We start from the raw sequence: 11,080 nt of genomic DNA, 5'->3' as shown, positions 1-11,080 counted from the left end.
AGGGGCCCAGGCAGCAAAGAATTACCTGTGCTGGGGCCTGTGGAGGGGAGGACAGGGGCTGTTGTTCTGGCTGGGTGGGGAAGAAATTCACATGTCTCCTGCTGGAGAAGGGGTGGCTCAAGTTTAGGGAAGCTGCAGGGAGGGAAGACATCTCATGTGAGGTCGGTCAGAGGGGAGGCGTTGGCTGGGCCTCTGCAGGGGACCCAGGGTGGCCTTCGCTGGGCTAATGACAGGCTCTTTGGCCCCGTGGAAGGCTGGGAACTTGTGGCTCCTGCCCTCCCCCTGACGGCCTGCCCCATCTCATCCTCCCGACCGCTTCCACCCCCTGCTCCCACACCCAAAACCCTACTCTTGGAGGAGCACCTTAATCCAATGGGCTCCTGGACTATTTCCGAGGGGAACTTTCTGTGAATGGGGTTGGTTTTTTTGTTTTTTTAAAAACAGTTTTTATTTTATTTTATTATTCATTCATTCATTCGTTCATTTTGGGCTGCCTTGGGTCTTCGTTGCTGCACGCAGACTCTCTCCAGTTGCGGCTAGTGGGGGCTTCTCATTGCGGTGGCTTCTCTTGTTGCAGAGTACGGGCTCTAGGCACGCACAGGCTTCAGTAGTTGTGGCTAGCAGGCTGTAGAGCGCAGGCTCAGCAGTTGTGGCACACGGGCCCAGCTGCTCCACGGCATGTGGGATCCTCCCGGACCAGGGCTCGAACCCGTGTCCCCTGCATTGGCAGGCGGACCCTTAACCACTGCACCACCAGGGAAGTCCTGGTTTTTTTGTTTTAAAGAGTTTCAGGCGTGAGCAGCTAAACCAGCCCTGGAAATCCTGTGCCCGCCTCTGTCACCAGTGTCTTCAGGAGAGGCCACCAGCTGGAAAGGGGCTGAGGAGGGGAGAAGCCCACCACCCCGGGGGGATTGGGAGTCCTAGCCCCTCCCAGCTTTTCCCCTGGACAAGTGTGAGCCCCAGATCCTCACCTGGAGGCCAGCCACCTGGCCTGGGGCTGTTCGCACTAGTTGAGTGGAAATTCTGGGGTTATTGAGAGGACAAGGGGGCCAACTGAGTCCTTGAGGAAGTGGAAGGGCGGCCAGGGAGGAGCTTGTTGGCTACGTGAAGGGGAACTGCGGTTGCCAGCAGGCTGTCCGCTCGTGTGAGCTAAAGAGGAAGGAGAGACACTGACCCGGAGGCCCTGATGGAGAGGGGGCCTCCTTGGTGGCGGGCCCCGCCGGGCCCCATCCCAGCCCCCCGGCTCCTGGGCTTGTTCCTGCTCCCCTGGACCCTGCAGCTCGCAGGCACAGGTACGCCATTCTCCTTCTCACGTGCTCCTCTCTGGCTCGTGTTGCCCCGCGGCTAATTCCTGGGACCTGTCTCGGGGGATTTGCTGGTTGCGTTTGAACACTGCAGACTTCACAGGGGAAGCTTTCAGGGACCAGGAGATGTTTAGCTAAGGCCTTGCCAAGGTGGCTTTTGAAGAGGCGGGGGCAGCGTTCACCCCCACTCGCTGCTGGAACAGCCTCCCTCCCAGCACAGCCTGACCTCCTGGCCCTTCAAAGAGGTGGGTGGGCGTTGCTGCGGCCTGGGGGCATCCAGTTGGGTGCCCGATCCCTGGGGAGGGACAGCTCACTCCCAAGGCAGCTTACAGTGGAGCCACGGCATGGAACCTGCCCAGGTGTGGCCCCTCTTAGCCGGGGGAGGAGGGAGGCAGCTGCTGGCCATGGGAGCACAGTGCCTGGGGCACAGACTTGCCACTGTTGCCAGAAAGGAGGGCACCTCCCACTTCCTGAAATACAACCAGAGGCCACATCATTACTTTCCGGAGGTTGACACTGTGCCCCTTTCCTGGTCCCAGGTTCCCTCAGAAGCTGGGTGGCCTGGATCCAAGCCAGGCCCTGGGATGAGTGGCTTTGGGGCGAGTTCATCCAGGCCAGGGAACTCCCAGGAGCGTCCCTGGCCAGGACTGCCCACCCCGGGGTCCCTGAGCTGGTCACCTAGGCAGTGCCGACCTTCTTGTAGCCCCAGGATTCCTCCCCCCGACGCCGTGCAGGCTGGGTGCTTTCCTTCCCATTCACCTTGACTTTTTTTTTTTTTGCAGTATGTGGGCCTCTCGCTGTTGTGGCCTCTCCCGTTGCGGAGCACAGGCTCCGGACGCACAGGCTCAGCGGCCATGGTTCACAGGCCCAGCCGCTCCGCGGCATGTGGGATCTTCCCGGACCGGGGCACGAGCCCATGTCCCCTGCATCGGCAGGCGGACTCTCAACCACTGCGCCACCAGGGAAGCCCCACCTTGACTTTTCTGAGCCTTCCAGGAGCTGCTCCCCCCCTTCTACTTCATCCTCTGCCTTTCGGTTATATCATAAACAATAACAGCTATCCTTATTATCATGAATTAGCCTCTTTGAGCACATAAGCTGGGCTTCACACGCATACTCAGGCCCCCTCGAGGCTCCCTTGGGGTGCTGTCCCCACTGGCACCATTTAGGAACCGGGAAATTGAGGCCCAGGGAGGCCAGGTAGCTTGCCCACGGCCTGGAGGGTAAGTAGAGGCCAGGTTCAGCCCCGAGCCAGGACCCTTGGCAGTGGGTTCTGGGGGTCCTCTTACCTTTCTTTGTAAAGAACATTCTTCACAGAAAAATCTACCCCCCTGGGGAGGCAAGACTTGACTCTGTGGTACCTACTGCAGGCCTCGAGGCCCAGCCCCCTGCGAGGTCATCTCCTTTCATCTGGGCACCTCACACCGCCCCCACTCACCCACCCATGGACAGATGCAAAGATGGCCTGAGGAAATGGAGCTTGTTGGTGACAATGTGTTGGAACTCCTACTTTTTCATTTTTAACTTAATTTCCCCCCAATTCCCATCATTTCTCTTTGTGTGGTCCCTCCTCCCCAAAAGGGACCTGGTACATCCTAGTACCTGAGTGGAAGAGACTTTTCGGGGTGCTGCTGTGAAAAGCATTTTTGTAACTCTCTTGACTGAAAAGAAACAACAGATTTTTTCCCCGTTATTGCAGCAAACATACAAAAGAGAAACTCTGTTCTTTCGCAAGAGGTGGAAACACCTTGTGGTCTCCTAGAAACTCTCTTAGTTTGGGGCAGCGCCTTGCAGCATGCGGGATCTGGGACCTTAGTTCCTCGACCAGGGACCAAACCCGTGCCCCCTGCATTGGGAGAGTGGAGTCTTAACCACTGGACCACCAGGGAAGTCCCTTCTAGAACTTCTTGGAGCAGCAGACAGCACCCCATTATTCCTGGTCCTTCCCCTGTGGGCGCCTGGCTCTGTCGCTCTGCTGTGCCACACCCCTTCCTCACCCTCTTGTCTCTGAGCTTTGAGGGTTTGGTGGAGGGAATCCTACCTCTCCCACGTCCCCCAAACCTCCCCTGACCTCACCCATCAGCCTGGTGCAAACAGCTCCAACAACTGCCAGCACCAAGACCCAGCCTGTGGCCTCAACTGTGTCCACCGGGGGCCTTGCAGAGCCTTGTCCATGAAGCTTTGGCTCAGTGCACCGTTTCCCTGAACCGCCTGATGCAGCGTTGAGTGCAGGCCAGGGGCGTTCAGCCTGAGTTTGGGTCTGAGCTCTGCAACTCATCCTGGGCCCCTGGGCAGGTTCTTAACGTTGCTGTGCCTCGATGGCCTCATCTGTCAAGTGGGTGCGACAGTAGTGCTTGCTGGTGGCACACCCCCAGACTGAGGTTAGGGCATGTGGTTAGGGCTCAGAGAATGTCAGCCACCTGCCAGCCTAGAGGAGCCAATGGAAATGCAAGATTCAGTTGGCTGGCTCTACATCTTGGGGAGCCCACGGGTTCCTTGGGGTCACTTCGACTTTTCCAGGGGTCTCCAGCACACCCTCGGATGGCATCTCAGGACCTCTGTTGCTCCCAACCCTCCTCCTCCTGCTCTCCTCTGGTCTCTTGAGCCCTCGGCAAATTCTCCTTTTCTCAAAGGGTTTAGCAGCCACCTCTGGTCTCGTGGGTACCTGCTCTCCTCAGAGGTGAATCATCTGAGTCTGAGGTTCAGCTTTCCTGGGAGCAGCTGCACACCTGCTCTAGCCCTGCTTCCACCAAGCCTCAAGTCTCCTCCAAGGGCTCTGAGGCCAGACAGACCATGTTCAAGTCCTGCCTTCTTATATTGACTGCTGTGTGACCTCAGGCAAGTTACTTAACCTTTCTGAGCCTCAGTGTCCTCAAAAAAGTCAGTCCTCTTTCTCTCCCTGGCCTTTCCAGAGCTCTGGGCTGTATTTATGTCTCAAATATTCATTGGAGAGGACCAGTTCTAGGCACTGGGGGGACCTGGTGGTGAACAAGCCACAGCCCCCACCCCAAGCCTGGTGGAGTCCGTGAGACTCACCCGCAGAACAAGACCCAAGGCCAGAGTACCGATGCAGGCTTGCCTCCCCTCCCCTGTTTGCTCTGGGCTCAGGGTCACCGCTCCCTTTGTTGTCCACAAGATGCCTGCTGCCTCCCTTCCCGCAGCTCTGGGCCTCTGTCAGGACTGGCCTCTGCTTTTCATCTTCGTCTAATCCCAATAAAGAGCTTTCAAGGCAGGCGGACGAGAAGCACCTCTCTGCTGGAGGTGGGGCAGGGGGAGTGTTGGAAGGGGAGACAGGGAGGAGACAGAGCAGGTGGGTGGGTGGCAGGCACAGCATGAATAAAGGCTGGGAGGCCAGAAGGCAGAGCCAGGGCGAGGGAATGGTGAGAGGTTCAGTTGGACCGGGGAGGAGGGTCTCTTAGCAGAGCTGTGGGCTACAACTCCCACTGAGATACGATTCCAGGTGGATTATAAATGCTCATCAGGTAGGGGTTCAGATGCCATTCCAGTTGGTCCTGTTGTCATTGCTTTCTTTTTTAAAAGTGTGAAATAGCATACATACACAGGACAGTAAAATAAATATTATAAAACAAAATCCTGTGTGTCTACCACCCAGGTCAAGAAAGAGAACATTCTAGTGCCCCAAAGCCTCTGGACACCCCCAGGACAACGCCTCTCCCCTCAGAGGCACCACGATCCTGAATTTGGGGCAATAGCTTCCTGGCATTTCTTTATACTTTTATCCTTTACTTTGCGTCCCTGAGTATTATAGATTAGTCTGGCTTGTTTTTGAACTTTGTATAATCAGAACGATACTGTGGGTGTTCTTTGCGACCTGCATCTTTCACTCAACATTATGGGTTTTTGTTTTGTTTTTTAAAATAATTTTATTTATTTATGTTAATTAATTAATTAATTTGGCTGCTCCAGGTCTTAGTTGAGATACGTGGATCTTCATTGTGGCGTGTGGGATCTTTAGTTGTGGCATGCGGACTTCCTAGTTGTGGCATGCGTGCAGGATCTAGTTCCCTGACCAGGGATCGAACCTGGGCCTGCTGCATTGGGAGCGTGGAGCCTTAGCCACTGGACCACCAGTGAAGTCCCTCAACATTATGTTTTGCTTTTTTTGTTTTTTTGTTTTTTTGTTTTTTTTTTTTGCGGTACGCGGGCCTCTCACTGTTGTGGCCTCTCCCGTTGCAGAGCACAGGCTCTGGACGCGCAGGCTCAGCGGCCATGGCTCATGGGCCCAGCCGCTCCGCGGCATGTGGGATCTTCCCGGACCAGGGCATGAACCCGTGTCCCCTGCATCGGCAGGCGGACTCTCAATCATTGCGCCACCAGGGAAGCCCAACATTATGTTTTTTAAGATATATCCAGTTGACGGTCTATGCCACTTTATGAATCCTATGCCATTATATCATGAAAAATAATACAGACACAGAAAAGTACAATACATATTAAATAAATAGTCCTGTGTGTCTACCACCCAGCTCAAAAAAGAGAACATTCTAGTGTCCCAAAGCCCCTGTACCCCTCAACCCGCACAAGATACCCCCTCTCTCTTGAGCATCTGTGGATTTTAGTATCCATGATGGGTCCTGGAACCAATCCCCCGTGGATACCGAGTGATGACGGTATCCCTTTTTCCATGTCCATAAGTAAAGTCTTATTGGAACAGAGCCATGCGTAGCCATTCACGGCTCATCTATGGCTGCTTTTGCCCCACGGCAGCAGAGCTGAGTAGCTGTGATAGAGACCATATGGCTCGCAAAGTGTAAAGTATTTAGTACTTGGCCCTTTACAGGACATGTTTGTCAAGCCCTGCTGTGGAGCGGCCCATTGAATGAATATACTGCGATCTATTTAGTTAGGATTGACGTTCCAGGTGTTCCTGTCTGTGGCTGTGAATACTCACGTGTGGTCTCCAGGCACACGTGTATTCGGTGCCTCCAGGGGGTATATTCCCATGAAGGCTGCTTCTCTCTGCGCCGTCCGCCTCCTTGTATGGACCGTGAGCTTCGAGAGGGCAGAACACGTGTGGACTTACTTGGCTTCGAATCCTTGACTCCCAGCATGGCGCCTGGCACCCAGAGGATGCCCAGGAAATACTAACAGTAACAGGATGAATTCAACTGGCAGCCAGACAACCCCTGGAGTTCTGAGCAGGGTGGAGGTGTGATGCCACCAGGAGAGGAGTGACAAAACCCTCCTGATTCGTGAATGAGGGAGTGGATGTCGGGGTGCTGGGTAAACATAAGCCGGGAAACAGGATTTGACCCTCCACCTGAGTGCTTGCTTGTTAAGGATCTAGGTGGGGCCTCACAGTAGTGGGAGTGCGGGTGTCAGGCACTGGGGTAGGGGCCAAAGCCAGAGGAAGGGAAGGGGGTGATTGAAATGAGCCTGGAGAGGGGGAGGGAGAGGAAGTAGGTGTGATATTGGCAGATGGAGCACCTACCTGGCTTCCCGGCAAGGACAGTGTGACCTACCTGGGTTTGAGTCCTGGAAGACTTTGGCCAAGTCACCTGACCACTCTGAGCTCCTATTTCCCTGTCATGGCACTCAGTACCCTCCTATGCAGGCCTCTTGCCAGTGGCAAGGGGCGGGCACATTCAGGACCACTGATGGCCCCAGGGCTGGCACCTGGGACCCCTCAGGGAAGGTTCGTGGGTCTCCATCGTGGGGATAGGCTGCCTGGAGGAGGGGGTGGGCCTGGTGAGTATCTGGTCCCCCGTCAACACACACAGCCACCCCAAGACTGCGTGGGCTGTGGGGGAGACAGGGTAGGGCCGGAGCTGGCGCCCTCTTGAGGCTCTAGGCCTGGTCCCTGCTTGCTGCTCATGGGCAGGTTGTGGGGTAGGGGTGGGGGCAGGAAGGAGGCACCAAATGGGTGCAACCCAAGCTCAAGTGCAGGTTTGGCCTCCTCCCATCAGGCAGCCCATCCTCAGACAGTCAGGCGAGGCACTTGCTACAGCGTTGGTCATAGGGTCCAAGGGTACGTTTCCGAAGGCAAGTTCATACTTGGCAACACGTACCAAAATTTAAAACATGCATACCCTTTAAATCAGAACCTCCCCTTCTCAGACCTGTCCTATGGAGCTAGGGGCCCAAGAGAGAGTGTGTATATATAAAGACGATCACCCCTGGGTCCATGGAGCACAGCTGCAGACAGCCTCATTGCCATCAGCTGGTTCTTGCTATGGAGAATTTCGAAAGAACCCTCCCCCTCCCCTGTCCACCCCCACCCCGGCCCTGGGCTAGCCTTTCCTCCCAGGTTCCTGCGCCCCTTCCCCACACCCCACTTTGAGTCGTGCTGATGACTGTCTGCCCCTGAGCTTTCGTTCCTGCTGCTCCCTTGGCCTGGGAGGTGTCCTCTCACTTGCCTACCTGGTGACTCCAGCCTGTCGGTCAAGGTCAAACTCTGGTACTTTCTTACTTTCTCTGTGGTGCCCTTTCTGGTCGACTCTCCCAGTCACTGACAAACCAGCCTTGCTCCCCAGGGTGTTCACCTGTGGTTCTGAATGTGCCGGAGCTCAGAGGTGTGGAGCATGACTGAGCTTACCTGGGGCAGGTGAGGGTACAGACAGCCGAGGAACAAGTACCCAACCTAAGGAGGTGGCTGTGTAAGAAAGAGAGAAGGGGAAGGCTGGAGAGGAAGGGGTCTATGGGGCCAGGGTCAAGGCCAGAAAGAACAGGAGCCACAGCTTAGCCGCCAGGGTCTTTGCTGACCTCCTGGGTGGAAAGCATCAGATGTTGGGAGGGGAGGGGACGGGACAAGAGGGAAGGACCAGGCTGGCAGACTGGAGGATGTGGAAGGGGTGGGAGAGGAAGATGGAGGGCAGTTGAGTGATTTTGTGCCCAGAGGGTATAGGATCTTTGGGGAGGGGGAGATTTAAGAGAAGTCAGGATAAAAGTGTGATCTGGTGGCGCAGTGGTTGAGAGTCCGCCTGCCGATGCAGGGGACACGGGTTCGAGCCCCGGTCCGGGAAGATCCCACATGTCGCGGAGTGGCTGGGCCCATGAGCCATGGCCGCTGAGCCTGAGCGTCCGGAGCCTGTGCTCCACAACGGGAGAGGCCACAACAGTGAGAGGCCCGCGTACCGCAAAAAAAAAAAAAAAAAAAAAAAAGTGTGATCTGGCGGATGCATCCGCAGGAAGGAGTTAGTATGTTGTCAGCCAGAAGCATTTATATTTTAAAAGGAGGCTGGAGGTGGGGGCGCCGAATCCCACAGAACGAGTCACTAACGCAAGGGTTTTAGGCGGCTGAGGAAGGCTGTTTGGAGCTCTGTAGTAAGTATTTCTCTTGTCATTTCCCTAACTTCAAGTGTGATCATGTCACTTCCCGATTTTGAGGCCCACAGAGGCTCCCCAGGTTTCCAGGACAACATTCAACCCCCCACCTTCCCCCTGGCCCCCACTCAAACCCTTTCTTTCAACTCCACCACGGCTCTGGAGTCCCCCAACTCCTTGGCCTGTTTCAAGCCTTGTAGAAACTTCACCCAGGAGCTTTCCTGTGCTTAAACCCCCTCGCGCGGCCCCTCCCCTCTAAACCTGGCTGCCTCCGATGACTCTTTCTCCAAAGCTCAGCTCGGTAAAGAGATGGGAAAGAAAGACCAAAATGCTCACAGCTGTGATGTCACGGGGGGGCGGGGGGGAGAACTGCACACAAGCTTGACGTCCTTTTTGATCCTTCGCTGTGGTTTCTAGAATTTATACAGTGAGCATGTTGCGCTTTTATAATGCAGGTGTGGGGGGAGGGGGTGTGCCCTAAAGAGTTATAATTTAAAAAACAAAGTGCCAGCTCCAAGGGTCGCCTCTCCAGGAAGCCCCTGCCCCTTCTGTCGGGGCTGGGTCTCCTCCACTGGGTTTCTGCCATCCCTGAGACTCCCCTTTATCTCATCACTTTCAGCTTCGTCAGGCAGGTCCCTTCCCAGTGGCAGAGGGACTCTGGGGGGGACACACATTCCTTGCTGAAGGATGCATCCTGGTGGGGTCTATCCCCCTTGCTCCATTTCTCCCCTTTCAGAGGCAAGGAGCAGAACCTCACTCCAGCCGTTGGCTCTATCATACCTCCACCACATCCTGACCCCCTACTTTAAGGGTAAAGCTGGTTGTAAAGGGAGAAACAGAGTCCCCAGGCCACACCCTCAAACGAGCTCCAAAGTTTGAGCAACTTGCCTTTCAAAACAGGCAAAAAGGGAGGTGACTGCTATAAAAATACCAGTTAACACCGGTGAAGCTTGTACATTTCTGGGACTAAACATTTGACATTCTGCACTTGGTTTGTGTCCCCGTGTGGGCACTGTGCACCCAGGGTCCAGAGTCTGGAGGTGTGAGAACAGCATGCAGGCAGGCGTGGAAATGCCCTCCCCCCACCCCCAGGCAAGCCACATCCGTGAGCATCTTTGTCATTCGGAGGTGTTGAAAGATGTGACAGCCAGTCTGATGGCAGTGTTCCGAGGGCATCAGCGCTAAAAGCTCCAGGATACACACGCTCTGTTCAAAGATTGCCTTCCAACGCCTGCTCTGTGCTTCTCCCTAATCAGCTGCTTGGCCACGCACCGTCATGTTTGATGCATGTGTCCTGAAGGACTCACCTGTTTTTCTGTGGCATCCTGGGATTCATGCTCAGGCAAATGGCCAGAGCTCTGTGATAAAACCAGCAGCCCCGCATCTGTGTCTTCCTAGCAGCCCATCAGCAGGGCCTTGAAAAAAAGGCATGGCTCTGAGAGATGCCAGAATTAAATTGGAGGGCAAAACTCCATGCCTAAAATAAAGACCGTGGGAACTGCTTTCTTCTGTAGCTGGACAAAGCGTTTTCATTTAAAATCGACCTAAGTTGGAACTGATACCTTTGATCACCACCTCTGGGCTCTCATACCCTTGGCTCGCTGCCCTGGAAGGGATTGAGTTCCAGGCAGAGGGGGAAGCTGGGGCCAGGGCCTGGCTCTGGGGTTGGATTGTGAGAGGAACAGTGAGTGGCCCAGGACAGCTGGAGAGATGGGGAGGGAGGGGCGTGCGGGGGAGAGTGCCAGATTCCAGGGGTGAGAGGATGTCAGTGCTGCTGTGAGGGAGGGACTCTGGCTGGCCCTGCCACAGCACCAGTCTGTACAGGGCTCATGGGACCACTGGTTTCTGCTCTGGGAGCCACAGGCTCTCTTGAGCTGGGCAACAGTATCGGTCCCCCTAATGCTGCAGGGTTAGTCACCAACCTCAGACCCCCTTCAGGCTGTCAGATGTGTTTCCCTATTAGATGACCCACATTTAGGGGAAAGGCCTCTGAATTTTTGTCTCCCTTTAAAAGAGGGCAGTTCTTTCATTTGAAACGTTTTTTCTTTTGCTTGCTTTGAGATTTTAACATTGTAGCCCAGAGTAGTGGATAAGAGTGTGGGTTTATCTGCTCAAAGAGACACAGCTTAAAATCCCATTTCCTCCACTAGTAACTACTGTGCCGATTGGGCAAACCTCCTCCCTTCTCTGAGCCTCAGTTTTCTCATCTGCAAAAGGGAACACGCCCAATGGAGGTCAGTCCTTATCATCGGAGGCTTGACAGCAAAGGCTGAGGGTCTGTGCTCTACGGGCAGGGCCATGCACCCAGGAGTGGCTCAGGGAGGAGGTGAGCGAGTCCTGCAGACTGAGAGGGTGACTCCACAGCCTGGGGAGAGGAGGGGAACAGAAGGGCATTCTGAGCAGCTGGAATAGTGTGGGCAAAGGCTCAAGAGCCTGGTAGACTTGGCGTCTGTCGGGGAGCGAGTGAGTGAGGACCGAGGGCAGCTGAGTGG

General features: G+C 55.2%; 1 protein-coding gene across 1 annotated transcript in view; it reads left to right on the top strand.

Annotated features, from left to right (window-relative positions):
* Positions 1-1,186: 1,186 nt before the first annotated feature.
* The window catches only part of NFAM1 (NFAT activating protein with ITAM motif 1), a gene marked incomplete at both ends in the record, with an annotated part of 33,853 nt that continues 23,959 nt past the window's right edge, over positions 1,187-11,080 (top strand). The window contains one exon of the mRNA XM_079715330.1: positions 1,187-1,292. Within this exon, the coding sequence (XP_079571456.1) occupies positions 1,187-1,292 (106 nt within the window). The remainder of the gene's footprint in view (positions 1,293-11,080) is intronic.

The sequence above is a fragment of the Hyperoodon ampullatus genome (assembly GCF_949752795.1).
Source record: "Hyperoodon ampullatus genome assembly, chromosome: 11".
Taxonomy (NCBI): Eukaryota; Metazoa; Chordata; class Mammalia; order Artiodactyla; family Ziphiidae; genus Hyperoodon; species Hyperoodon ampullatus.
This window is presented reverse-complemented; position numbering and strand designations above follow the sequence as displayed.